General features: G+C 46.7%; 1 protein-coding gene across 4 annotated transcripts in view; it reads left to right on the forward strand.

Annotated features, from left to right (window-relative positions):
* VPS16 (VPS16 core subunit of CORVET and HOPS complexes) overlaps positions 1 to 14,609 on the forward strand; it is a 521,592-nt gene that overhangs the window by 133,250 nt on the left and 373,733 nt on the right. For all 4 annotated transcript variants that reach the window (XR_012678248.1, XM_075179981.1, XM_075179978.1 and 1 more), the window contains exons 8-10: positions 317 to 372; positions 5,218 to 5,307; positions 5,417 to 5,511. Coding sequence is in view for 3 of the 4 variants with exons in the window: in XM_075179981.1 (XP_075036082.1) it covers positions 317 to 372; positions 5,218 to 5,307; positions 5,417 to 5,511 (241 nt within the window). In the remaining variant the exon portion in view is untranslated. The remainder of the gene's footprint in view (positions 1 to 316; positions 373 to 5,217; positions 5,308 to 5,416; positions 5,512 to 14,609) is intronic.

Here is a 14,609-nt window from a genome sequence, read left to right on the forward strand (position 1 = left end):
TTTCATGTTTTTTTTGCGTTTTTCTTCTACTTAAAGGACCCATATTTGAGACACAAGTATATGAATAATTAAGCTTTAACCTCACCCAACTTTCTTAAAGGAAGTTGGCCCAAGAATATTTTAGGGAGCGTGCTTTACAATGAGGTCAAGTAATCTCCTTTGCTTGAAATTGAAAGTTCACTTTCTATAGCAACTATACCAGAATAAAGACCAACCAGTTCTGTTTATTTTATTTTGTAGATATTAAATATTTATGAAAGTGCCATGTTAAATTTTGACACTATGGGCTCTAATAGTTTTTTTTGTTTTATTTTAGGAAAAATGTTGTGAGTTCACCTCAGATGTGCAACAAGCACCCAAGCAAATGGCCTGGTAAATGAAATTCTTTACATTTTCTTTTTACATTTTTCAAAGAGGGTCCCACCCAGCACAGAAAGTATTGGCTGGATGTTGCACTTCCATACTTGAGAGCTAATACCTAATATCAAATCTAGTTGCTTTAGGCTAGAGACATTTTTATAATAGTGAATACCACACAATTTTATTTTAATTCATAACCCCAAACAGGTTTTTTGTTTTCAGGACTAATTGGAGGAAAATTTAGCAAAAATTAAAAGAGAGCCCATTATTCCACCTGTTAAATTCAGTGACATCCAACTCATTTCATAGTATATTAACACATGCTGTAGCATGGTTTGCCTTTCAGAATGTTATAGAAATACTAGTAATGATGTAGCATTTTTGGGTTGGTTGTGGTCAAAGAAGTTTTCTGTCTGGATTTAAACAGGTGGCAAATGTTGTGGGATAAGGCACAGAACACCTGGACAATACACTAAAGGGTTAAAAGTTTGTGGACACACTTTCCAATCATCTACACTCATTGCATACATCCATGTAATCTCCATAGTCAAACATTAGCTGTAGAATGGGTCACACTGAAGAGCTCAGTGACTTTCACTGCAGCACTGTCATAGGATGCCACATGTCAGTTTCTCAAAATTTTGCCATTTTAGAGTTGCCCCGGGCAACTGCAAGTGCTGTTATTGTGAAGTCAATAAACGTCTAGGTACAACAACAGCTTAGCCTCACAGTTTTAAGTCACACAAGCTCACAGAAAGCGACCAAAGAGTGCCTAAGTGCGTAAAAATTGTCTTTCCTCGGTTGCAAAACTCATTACCGAGTTCCAAATTGGCAGTAACGTCCACACACGAACGTTTCCTCAGGAGCTTCAGTGACTGGGTTTCCATGGCTGAGCAGCCACACTGCCTCAGATCACCATCCACAATGTCAGACGTTGTCTGGAGTGGTTTAAAGCATGCTGCCACTGGACTCTGAAGCAGTGGAAATGCATTTTCAGGAGTGATGAATCACGATTGATTCATCACCTGGCAGTCTGATGGACGAATCTGGCTTTGGCGGATACTTGTGATTGCTTCCTACCTGAACGCTTACTATCAACCATAAAGTTTACTGGAGTAGGAATAATAGGCGGATATGTTTTTCTTGGTTTGTCCTGGACCTCTTAGTTCCACTGAAGGGAAATCTTAATGCTACAGCATGCAATAACCTTCTACATTGTGGCAACAAATTGAGAAAGGTCATCTCCTGTTTCAGCATGACAATGCCTCATGCAGAAAGTTGAGGTCCATTAAATTAATGGTTTCCCGAGTTTGGTGTGGAAGAACTTGACTGGCCCGCAAAGAGCATATTGAACATGTTTGGGATGAATTGGAATGCCGACTGCATGGCAGGCCTTATCACCCAACATCGGTGCCCAACCTCACTAATGCTTTTGTGAATAGATGTGAATTGCCACTGCTATATTCCAAAATCGAATGGAAAGCCTTCCCGGAAGAGTGGAGTCATATGAATGTGATGTTCAGGTGTCGCACAGGTTACTGACCCATTACACATTTTAGTAGAAAGGACTCTGGATCACTGAATGCACTGTTATCAATAATCGGGCATAGTCTCCTTTAAAATGGTTCCAGTTCTAGCAGGTAAGATCAAGTTTCAGGTCGGATTTATTGGAAATAATTAAGCCAGATATAAGTACCTGTCATACAGGTCTGTAATGCGTTTAGCGAATCAGAAGTACAAAGCTATATGAGCACAATGTAAGCATATGTAAGGTTTCAGGTCTTGTCCTAACATGCTGTTCAGTATCCTTATCCCAGTCAGTCTGTCTTGCTAAGAGCAATTCCATCATCCACACTGGTATCAGAGAGAACAGGGCATCTGGCAAGCTGTGGTGCAATTTTATCTTCATTGATCGCCAGCATTCCTCTCTGTTAAGCCACAGTAACTGCACCTTTGGCAGTGCTGGGAAAAGGTTACACTCTCTGAAATTACTCCTCTAATTTCAAAAGCAGTGTTCTTTTATTTTTTTAACCAAGATCTGCCAAGTGCTTCCCCTTTTTTGTATTTTTATAAAACAAGGGGGGAGGAAGGGGAAATAGAGAACGGAGCAGGTACAAGAGTGGAATGGAAGGGGGGGGGGGGGTGAAACAGACACTGAGCACACAAAAACTACTACTGTTGGGGGTCAAACAGGAAATCTATGAAAAGAGAGGGATAACTACTACTGTTAGTAACAAACATCATCACAGACATAACGCTTACCCAAAGACAGCTCACCCAACCTGGAAGATCTGGAGGCGACCCACACTCTAAGTCCCTAGAGCAGGGAGCTGACTTGCGGTGGATATGCAATTACGGCTTGCACGGAGATGCCATGGGGCCCATACCTGGTAAAATGTATGAAATTTATTGTGTAAATAGTAGGTAATATTCTCGATGCTTGGGATGTGCCAGACATAATTCCGCAGGGCTTGTATGGAAGAGGGATTGGGAGTCTTCCAGTTCTTAGCTATCAGTGATTTAGCCGCTGCTATTATATGTGAAATTAGCTTATTGGAGGAGGCACTCTCATCAGGTAAGAGGCGAGAGAGAACGAATGACCAGGACTCCTTAGTCACAGGTTGTTCGGGAGACATAGATCAAAACAATATAATCCCACGACGCACACAAAATGAATAGAATATATATAATAACTAAATGTATTGTAGTAAACTAAAAAGGTATACATATCAACAGTGGACATTTCCAGTTGGGTCTAACAATCTTTTTTAATATAAATACTTCAATGCAGCTAAAACACACAATATAAAACTTTCTGATATATGTCAATATATTTAGTATTCAAATTAATTCTGCTATAGATCTATTATCCAGAAAAAGTCCTTATTACAAAGTCCTTATGAAAAATCTACTTTTCTTGATCTGTGGATCTATATGTGATTTTCAATCCAAAGCAATCAAAGGGATTTTCCATCCACACCCCCACTCGTCAGTGGTGTGTGGGAATGGTGATAAACACTATACAAATCCAATTTGGTGCATGCACAGAAAACATAGGAGTACTCACGCTGTTACAAAGTGTTCTTGGTGATCATTTTTGTAGCATAGGGTCATATCAATATCAGCACCAATATTAAAATAATGATTTAGAGAGTTTAAAAGAAGACGATGTTTGAAAATAGACAAATGAATGGAAAATGTAATACTTTAGAATAGTGCGATTAAAATGTAATAAATAAGGTAATAAAAATTAAAGAGAAGGTTGGTGAAAAGAATAAAACACAATAATATTATGAATTTTATAAATGTTGAGATTAGTAGAAAATACTGCATGTGTGGGTATCTGGCAGGATTTGGGAGGTGATAGGCAGTGTTGTATATGTATGTTAATATTTTCTAAACAATAGACTAGAGTATGTAAGCTTTTATGTCAGTCTCTGAACGAGAAGCCACTGTGATTGACGAAATGTGTTTTGAACATCCTTTGCACTCCTTTACTTGTGCCTTGATTTATTATTCTCAGTTCACTTGAGTTTATTTTTCCTTTTATCTGCTCCTACATATATCATTTATCAATTCTATTTCAGCTCGCTGTTTTTTTTTTTCTAGCAACTGAAAGCATTAATGTTTTTCTTGTTCAAAAAGGAATATCAGACGAAACTTAGCAGTATCTGTTTAGAAAAAACCTTATTTAGCTGGTCTAGCCTACAGCTGTATTCTCAAGGTCTTATGAGGTGCATAGATAATGCACCTGCTTATGAGTAAGGATGAGTGGGCTCGGATTTCTCTAATCCGAGCCCACCCGAACAGTGCGGATCCGACGGGATCCGAGCACTGTTCGGGTATTTCCGGCGCCAAAAAAAATGAAACTGAGGCTCTGACGTCCTAGTCTCGCGTCGGATCTCGCGAGACTCGGATTGCATAAATTCCCCGCTCGCGCCCGGCATCTTCAGTCGGGCTCAGATCATTGAAGAGGGAGGTTATAGGTTTAGTGGTGCTCCATCCTGTGTCCTGTCACTCTGTTCTGCTTAATATCCAGTGGTTACTTGGTCCTGTGCTTTGTCCTGCTGATCAGTCCAGTGGTTATTTTTTCCAGTGCTCTGTCCTGCTGAATCCAGTGTTGCTGTGTCCTGTGCTCTGTCCTGCTGAGTCCAGTGGTGCTGCCTGTGTCCTGTGCTCTGTTCTGCTAAGGGCATTGTCCTTTATAAATTATTCAAAAGTTATAAAAAATTCTAAAAACGTATACAAAAATAATTTAAAAGAATTATAAAAAAATAATTTAAAAAAATTATAAAAAAATAATTGAAAAAAAGGATAAAAAATACTAGGTACTGCTATTTCAAAGTCAAACTACGTTCACTGTTGCTGCTGTACCAAAAAATAATAAAATAATAAAAGTTAGTTTTTCACTATTTAGTAAAAACAGTATATAAGTTTACTTGAGATTTATTACTCTACTTTCCTGTTAATTACCATAGTGCTGCAATTCGCACTAATCTTTAATTGCTGCACACAGTTTTGCAAATATGTTGGGACTTTAACAAGCATAACTTTGTCAGTGGGAAAGGGTGACCATGATCCCGGCGCATGTTTTATGTAAAGTGCATTGTTTATGTAGTCAGCAATGCACTGCACACTTAAAGGGGTCCTCACAGTGCTATAATACGAATGATATTTTAGAACACCCTGTTAAGTATTTAAGCTAAAGGCCATGTGTTCTCTCTCCTAAATCATATCACAAATTCCTTAACAGTAAGAGTGCCTAGCTCAATTTTTATTTTTATTTAGTAAAACAAAGATTTTGTTGTCTTACTGTACACAAGCCTATTTACTGTTTTTTTCCCATTTTTTTTTTAGGTGCATCAGACCACAAAGTAAACAACTTGCAATTGTAGTTAAATGGGAGAAAATTCTTCTTGTTGCTGGATGTGGAAATGAAAGCATTTCGTATCCTTTAAGTTCACTGTTTATTGCTTGATTATTTTTATTTTATTTTGTCCATGTCTATAGTTCCATAAGTGGGCAAATGTTGTTAAATCTTTAACACAAAATACATGTTTTCTTTGGATGAGGAAACCTTTATCGTTTCTGAACTTGATGGTGTCCGACTTATCTCTCATTCCACACATGAATTTCTCCATGAGATTCCAAGTATGTATCGAATCAATGGTTTTGTGTTTTAAAATGTTGAATTCATATGTTACGACTTTTGTTTATTATTAGAACATTTAAAATCTGTTGTTCTTTAAGCATGTATGATTTTGCACATAGTTAAAATTCGCATGATATTCCATTTTATTAGTGGCTTATTATTTTGATCATTGTCATCATGATGAAGAAGCAGTTATTTCAGTTGCAGAATCTGTGATTACTTTGTAACATCCAAATAGCTCCTTTCAGCTGTGGCACAACTAAAGGCTTATTGAATATGGTGTAAAATATGTGCTCCCACCACCTCACAAACAGAAAGAAATTTTCCGAGAATAGTAGTCAAAAGTTAACTGAGAGAGACTGTGAAAGAGCTTACGATTCCTTGTACTATTTTGAAATGATCATTTAAGCCATTCTGAAAAGGACCATGACTCATTGAAGCATATTGAAAATTATATCTGGAATTAGCCATGTATTAACCAAATCTGATGTTATGTTCATCTATTAACCAGATGCATTAACCAGATCTGTTCATTCAATAGGAACCTGAATACAAACTCTTGTATAGCTATCTTACTATAGCTTTATTTAAATTAAGACAAAATTGTAATGTTATGGCCAGGTCATCTGTTGGACAAATGGCATAGAATGGAATCCAATTTGGCTAGAAACTGCCCAGTCCCCACGCTAGCGAGGAAGAATGCCTTTTTAGTACGGATATCTCAATCTCTGTGACTGCAAGGGCATTAGAATCCCCATTTGGTGTTTATATAGAATATGATGGCTTCAACCACCATGATTTCAGGAAGTCAAGCAGCACACTTTCTCAAACAGTATGACTTTTTGAGTAAACAACTGTTGTGGGTCCGAGATTCCTCAATGTGTTGACCGGCGGAAAACTACCAACCTGTTCACAGAGCGCAGGCGCAAGACCCAGCAGCAGCTTACCTTTTATGGGGGCTTGACTGCAGGGGCAAAAATGCAGGACACATGATGATAAATGGAAAATCTGCAACCATCAGCAAAATGGCCACCCAGAGATTTTGGTAGGTAAATGTGGTCCAAAATGGTGTAGGTAGACAGTGTGCGGTCTCTCATTGAACAGCTACTAAACGCCTAACTGAGCACAGGCCTTGTGCCTGATCAAAACAAAGGGACACAGGCTCTAACACAACTTAAATAGCTGTACAGGCTCAGAGCCAGAAAAATAATTGCCCATAGGTTTTAAGCCTGAACAAGAAGTGATCACGCACTCTAAGACTGATTGAAAATGGCCCAACTAGGCTCTAAGTCTAGGGATAATGATGGGACAGGCGTAACACCTGATTTTGCCCATATGCAGAGATGATTACTATTCAACTACATGGTCCCCCCAGGCCTTGTGGCCAACTAACTGTGCTATGGGCCTAGTGCACAAAAATGTGGAGTGCAGGAGCTGACCTGTGTAAAGGTGCCCGAATCCCTTACCTGATACTGGCAGCTTTCAGCATCTGCAGGAGGAAGCTGTGTTTTCTTTCCTTTTCAATATCACAGAGTCTTCTCTCTTCTTGCTGCCTGCTGCTGTCCTCACCGCACAGCTGCAGATCTTTTGACTTCTCTTGCCATCTTTCTTGAGGTCCTCTCTGGTGTCTCTTGGCCGATGGACTCCCTTTGCTGCTCAAAATGACTAAATATATGCCATTGCAGGGAGGTATGGTGATGAGAAAATACAAACTGCCATGGTGGCCATTGTTTGGATCAATCAAAATCTTCATAGTATTAATAAGAATAGGGCTTACAAGCATCTCGACTTCGGTGATCCCTTAAGTGTAGCTCCACCACTGGGCATCTCTTCACACAAAAATGCCAGATTCCATGTTGAAATTGTTACTTTGTCTAATTAAAGTGATGCAGGAGCAGTGAAAGCCTCTCAGGTTTTGAGCAAATTCTAAATGCTCGTTGCTGACTACAATGTATACAATCATTTTTAAAGGTGTTTAATCACCTTTAAATAATTTTAGCTGCTGCTGTTTGAAACTTCTAGCTGACTCTACATCTCAAGTGCTAAAGAAGGCAAATCTTTTAATTTCCCTAGCAACTGTCTTAAGTGAGTTAACGGAGATTGTAGCTTCTGGTTTGTTTTCAAGCCCACCCTACTGCTATGGCCAGCACTAGACAAACAAAGACAATCTCATCCATTGCTAATATTTCAAAGGTTCTTAAACCACTGAATGAGTGGCTTCATGTCACTCATGTAGTGGTTTTATTTTTTTCTGGCGCCCTAGTAATGGGCCACACTGGGTATTTCAATTGAACATCCCCCTTCCTCATTTTCTAACAGTGGTTAGGAGGTAGTTTGCCCAGCAGGAGGATATGTCTGAAAACTATTCCATTTTAGATTAATGGTGTAAAGATAAATACACCATAACAGTACTGATTTGGAATTTGTTAAAAGCCACATAACATAAATGATTGTACTCAAATGCAGTCATGTTACTTAAAAATTTATTTTTAACTAATCAGCTATAAATTGTTACAATTATTTTTATGTATTTTAATGTTGCTCTGACCTATTGGTCATGCCTATCCGGATGAGGGCCTAAATAGAATATTAAATGTCAGGGCCAAAATAAAATATCAAATTGATAGATAGAAATGAACATGATTTTACATCAGATAAGTGGTTTTCTGTTTTGTTTTTTTTGTTTTTTTTAAAAAAACATTTGGTTAATTAGCCCAGTGTAAGGTTATTAGGTTCAGCAGACATTGTCAGGAAGGTAATTAAGATATGCAGATCAGTCATGTATCGCCTTTTGATCCTGTATTTCCTATTTAGAACAGACAGTCCAATAAGGCATTGTAAAAAACAAAGTGCCCCCTAGGTGTAAGGTGTAAATTAGGGAAAGTTAGGTGATAGAGGAACTGTTTAGTCCAATACAAAATATAGAAATATTAACATCAGAGAAAATGCCTTCATATTTCATATTTTTGTAAAGCGATGTGCCACTCTGTACTCGGGTAAAAACCACACAAGGGTGGCGAAGCACAGATACCAACTATACAAGGGACAGCCGTAATCAAATGTTTTTCGGAATGAGATCTGATATTGTTGTAATTCCATCATATTTCATTTTTAAATGTGCGGTAGGTTATGACTGGTTTATTGAAGGGGTGTTATGTCTCTGGGATATATTTGAGAAAAGCTAAGAAAGGTCCAAACATTTTGAGCAAACCATAGTTGACACCCAGGGAACATTTCCACCCCCCACATTATCATCCACACTGCTCCTCTGAATGGCGTCCCATTTGAGTTGGCTTAAAAAGCCCGTATGTAAAGGGACAAATTGTCAGCTCTTGGGGTTCAGAATAATTGAAGGATTCTCCATCTCTTCTGCCTTCCCCAGGCATACAGATTATTATTCGCAAGTTAATGCTCTGTGTATTCATCCAATTTTATTTTATTTTTTTTAAATAAGTTTTTATTGAGGTTTAACAACAAACACAGGTTATACATATGTATTTTCAACCGCATTCGTTTTGGATAGCGAGTGATAAAGAAATTATAACATCATAACAACATAACACTAAGCCAAAGAAGATTAAATGTATCAGAAAGAATATACATTCCCATCCACGAAAGGTGGGTATAGCTAACCTGACACACAGAACGCAAAGACAGACAGGGGGGCTGGGGGGTAAAACAAGAGGAACATAAGGAAAGAATGGGGGGTGGCATGATGCAAGTCCTCATAGTATGAGGTCTACAGCATACACAGAGGAGGTATAAAACATGGCCTAATCCAACATACAGAAGCGGCTGATACATCTCTGTGCCTAAAGATACATGGTTCAGGTGGATGTGCCCAAGGCCGCAAACTCTGGCGAATCCATAAAATTTAACCAAGGTCCCCATATAGTATAATATGTTACAAAAGAGTCCATATCCGACAAATATAATTCATCCATGGACCTGTAATATTCTAATCTCCTAATCCAGTCTCGAATATTTGGTGGCGTGGTTGTTTTCCATCTCACAGGTATGACTGCCTTGGCGGCTGATATCACAAATTTTAACAGAGATTTTTTAAAGCAAGAAATAGGCATATCTACTTTATTGAGGAGCCAATACACCGGGGTGTCGGGAATAGCTTGGCCAAGCAACTTCCGTGTGATGCCTATAACCTGCGACCAAAAGGGTTGCAATATGGGACAGTCCCACCAGATATGTAATAAAGAGCCTGATCCTAAATTACACCTCCAGCAGGCACTAGACAGTCCGTGAAATATTTTTGTAAGGTGTTCCGGGCATCTATACCACCTGGTAAGAACCTTAAAGTTGGTCTTTAATATTGAGACGTTAGGTGAGCAAGCATGGATTGCTTGGAAGATTTTCGACCAGCCAGTCTCTCGTAATTCTACTCCCAGATTCCTTTCCCACGCCAAGAGAAATTTCGGGGGAGATCTAAAGAGAAACTCGATTTAAGAGTTTATAGATAATCGATAGAGTGTGGGATGTGATGAGGTCTGCTACAAAGGGACTCAAAAACTGTCAAATTCCTATTAATATCCTGTTTTGGGAGACTAAAAGAGAGAAAATGTTTAAGCTGAAGATATTGCCAGATCTCTACATTCGGTAGTTTCCACTTAGATTGAATCTCTGTAAATGAGAGGACCCCAGTAGCTCCCACCAACTGGCCGACACGATGGATTCCTGCTCACAACCACAGGTTAAACGCTGATGGAATAGTTTCGGGAGGGAACTTAGGGTTATTGAACAATGGCGTTAATGGGGATATTAAAGATGAAATGTGAGTAAGAGTTCTTAGCTTAGACCAGTGGTTCCCAAACTTTTGCAGTTCGCGGCACCCTTAGAGTCTCCAAATTTTTTCAAGGCACCCCTCTAAAATAATTATTGAGCAGTCCTGTTTTAGAAGTAGTTGGATCAAAAAATTGTAATAAGTATTTAGGTCAGGACAGAAATACTTATTTAGTTGTATGCAAAAATGCCCCCTCTGCATCCAGACACACTGCCCTCTCTCACGCTGTCCCCTCTGTCACGCTGTCCCCCCTCCTCTGCTCTCTGTCACGCTGTCCCCCCTCCTCTGCTCTCTGTCACGCTGTCCCCCCTCCTCTGCTCTCTGTCACGCTGTCCCCCCTCCTCTGCTCTCTGTCACGCTGTCCCCCCTCCTCTGCTCTCTGTCACGCTGTCCCCCCTCCTCTGCCCTCTGTCACGCTGTCCCTCCTCCACTGCCCCTCTCACGCTGTGTCCCCCTCCACTGCCCCTCTCATGCTGTGTCCCTCCTCTGCCCCCCTCCACTGCCCCCTCACACTGTGTCCCCCTCCCCTGTCCCCCTCACACTGTGTCCCCCTCCACTGCCCCTCTCACGCTGTGTCCCCCTCCACTGCCCCTCTCACGCTGTGTCCCCCTCCACTGCCCCTCTCACGCTGTGTCCCCCTCCACTGCCCCTCTCACGCTGTGTCCCCCTCCACTGCCCCTCTCACGCTGTGTCCCCCTCCACTGCCCCTCTCATGCTGTGTCCCCCTCCACTGCCCCTCTCATGCTGTGTCCCCCTCCACTGCCCCTCTCATGCTGTGTCCCCCTCCTCTGCCCCTCTCACGCTGTGTCCCTCCTCTGCCCCCTTCCACTGCCCCTCTCACGCTGTGTCCCTCCTCTGCCCCCTTCCACTGCCCCTCTAACGCTGTGTGCCCCTCCACTGCCCCTCTCACGCTGTGTCCCCCTCCACTGCCCCTCTCATGCTGTGTCCCCCTCCACTGCCCCTCTCATGCTGTGTCCCTCCTCTGCCCCCCTCCACTGCCCCTCTCATGCTGTGTCCCCCTCCACTGCCCCTCTCATGCTGTGTCCCCCTCCACTGCCCCTCTCACGCTGTGTCCCCCTCCACTGCCCCTCTCACGCTGTGTCCCCCTCCACTGCCCCTCTCACGCTGTGTCCCCCTCCACTGCCCCTCTCAATCTGTGTCCCCCTCCACTGCCCCTCTCAATCTGTGTCCCCCTCCACTGCCCCTCTCACTCTGTGTCCCCCTCCACTGCCCCTCTCATTCTGTGTCCCCCTCCACTGCCCCTCTCATTCTGTGTCCCCCTCCACTGCCCCTCTCATTCTGTGTCCCCCTCCACTGCCCCTCTCATTCTGTGTCCCCCTCCACTGCCCCTCTCATTCTGTGTCCCCCTCCACTGCCCCTCTCACTCTGTGTCCCCCTCCACTGCCCCTCTCACGCTGTGTCCCCCTCCACTGCCCCTCTCACGCTGTGTCCCCCTCCACTGCCCCTCTCACGCTGTGTCCCCCTCCACTGCCCCTCTCACGATGTGTCCCTCCTCTGCCCCTTCCACTGCCCCTCTAGCGCTGTGTGCCCCTCCACTGTACCTCTCACGCTGTGTCCCTCCTCTGCCCCCCTCCACTGCCCCTCTCATGCTGTGTCCCCCTCCACTGCCCCTCTCATGCTGTGTCCCCCTCCACTGCCCCTCTCATGCTGTGTCCCCCTCCACTGCCCCTCTCATGCTGTGTCCCCCTCCACTGCCCCTTTCACGCTGTGTCCCCCTCCACTGCCCCTCTCACGCTGTGTCCCCCTCCACTGCCCCTCTCACGCTGTGTCCCCCTCCACTGCCCCTCTCACGCTGTGTCCCCCTCCACTGCCCCTCTCACGCTGTGTCCCCCTCCACTGCCCCTCTCACGCTGTGTCCCCCTCCACTGCCCCTCTCACGCTGTGTCCCCCTCCACTGCCCCTCTCACGCTGTGTCCCCCTCCACTGCCCCTCTCATGCTGTGTCCCTCCTCTGCCCCCCTCCACTGCCCCTCTCACGCTGTGTCCCCCTCCACTGCCCCTCTCACGCTGTGTCCCCCTCCACTGCCCCTCTCACGCTGTGTCCCCCTCCACTGCCCCTCTCACGCTGTGTCCCCCTCCACTGCCCCTCTCACGCTGTGTCCCCCTCCACTGCCCCTCTCACGCTGTGTCCCCCTCCACTGCCCCTCTCACGCTGTGTCCCCCTCCACTGCCCCTCTCACGCTGTGTCCCCCTCCACTGCCCCTCTCACGCTGTGTCCCCCTCCACTGCCCCTCTCACGCTGTGTCCCCCTCCACTGCCCCTCTCACGCTGTGTCCCCCTCCACTGCCCCTCTCACGCTGTGTCCCCCTCCACTGCCCCTCTCACGCTGTGTCCCCCTCCACTGCCCCTCTCACGCTGTGTCCCCCTCCACTGCCCCTCTCACGCTGTGTCCCCCTCCACTGCCCCTCTCACGCTGTGTCCCCCTCCACTGCCCCTCTCACGCTGTGTCCCCCTCCACTGCCCCTCTCACGCTGTGTCCCCCTCCACTGCCCCTCTCACGCTGTGTCCCCCTCCACTGCCCCTCTCACGCTGTGTCCCCCTCCACTGCCCCTCTCACGCTGTGTCCCTCCTCTGCCCCCCTCCACTGCCCCTCTCACGCTGTGTCCCCCTCCACTGCCCCTCTCACGCTGTGTCCCCCTCCACTGCCCCTCTCATGCTGTGTCCCCCTCCACTGCCCCTCTCACGCTGTGTCCCTCCTCTGCCCCCTTCCACTGCCCCTCTCACGCTGTGTCCCTCCTCTGCCCCCTTCCACTGCCCCTCTAACGCTGTGTCCCCCTCCACTGCCCCTCTCACGCTGTGTCCCCCTCCACTGCCCCTCTCATGCTGTGTCCCCCTCCACTGCCCCTCTCATGCTGTGTCCCTCCTCTGCCCCCCTCCACTGCCCCTCTCACGCTGTGTCCCCCTCCACTGCCCCTCTCACGCTGTGTCCCCCTCCACTGCCCCTCTCACGCTGTGTCCCCCTCCACTGCCCCTCTCACGCTGTGTCCCCCTCCACTGCCCCTCTCACGCTGTGTCCCCCTCCACTGCCCCTCTCACGCTGTGTCCCCCTCCACTGCCCCTCTCACGCTGTGTCCCCCTCCACTGCCCCTCTCACGCTGTGTCCCCCTCCACTGCCCCTCTCACTCTGTGTCCCCCTCCACTGCCCCTCTCACTCTGTGTCCCCCTCCACTGCCCCTCTCACTCTGTGTCCCCCTCCACTGCCCCTCTCACTCTGTGTCCCCCTCCACTGCCCCTCTCATTCTGTGTCCCCCTCCACTGCCCCTCTCATTCTGTGTCCCCCTCCACTGCCCCTCTCATTCTGTGTCCCCCTCCACTGCCCCTCTCATTCTGTGTCCCCCTCCACTGCCCCTCTCACGCTGTGTCCCCCTCCACTGCCCCTCTCACGCTGTGTCCCCCTCTACTGCCCCTCTCACGCTGTGTCCCCCTCCACTGCCCCTCTCACGATGTGTCCCTCCTCTGCCCCTTCCACTGCCCCTCTAGCGCTGTGTGCCCCTCCACTGTACCTCTCACGCTGTGTCCCTCCTCTGCCCCCCTCCACTGCCCCTCTCATGCTGTGTCCCCCTCCACTGCCCCTCTCATGCTGTGTCCCCCTCCACTGCCCCTCTCATGCTGTGTCCCCCTCCACTGCCCCTTTCACGCTGTGTCCCCCTCCACTGCCCCTCTCACGCTGTGTCCCCCTCCACTGCCCCTCTCACGCTGTGTCCCCCTCCACTGCCCCTCTCACGCTGTGTCCCCCTCCACTGCCCCTCTCACGCTGTGTCCCCCTCCACTGCCCCTCTCACGCTGTGTCCCCCTCCACTGCCCCTCTCACGCTGTGTCCCCCTCCACTGCCCCTCTCACGCTGTGTCCCCCTCCACTGCCCCTCTCACGCTGTGTCCCCCTCCACTGCCCCTCTCACGCTGTGTCCCCCTCCACTGCCCCTCTCACGCTGTGTCCCTCCTTTGCCCCCCTCCACTGCCCCTCTCATGCTGTGTCCCTCCTCTGCCCCCCTCCACTGCCCCTCTCATGCTGTGTCCCCCTCCACTGCCCCCCTCCACTGCCCCTCTCACGCTGTGTCCCCCTCCACTGCCCCTCTCACGCTGTGTCCCCCTCCACTGCCACTCTCACGCTGTGTCCCCCTCCACTGTCCCCCTCACGCTGTGTCCCCCTCCACTGTCCCCCTCACGCTGTGTCCCCCTCCACTGTCCCCCTCACGCTGTGTCCCCCTCCACTGTCCCCCTCACGCTGTGTCCCCCTCCACTGTCCCCCTCACGCTGTGTCCCCCTCCACTGTCCCCCTCACG

Source organism: Mixophyes fleayi, chromosome 7, assembly GCF_038048845.1.
Source record: "Mixophyes fleayi isolate aMixFle1 chromosome 7, aMixFle1.hap1, whole genome shotgun sequence".
Taxonomy (NCBI): domain Eukaryota; kingdom Metazoa; phylum Chordata; class Amphibia; order Anura; family Limnodynastidae; genus Mixophyes; species Mixophyes fleayi.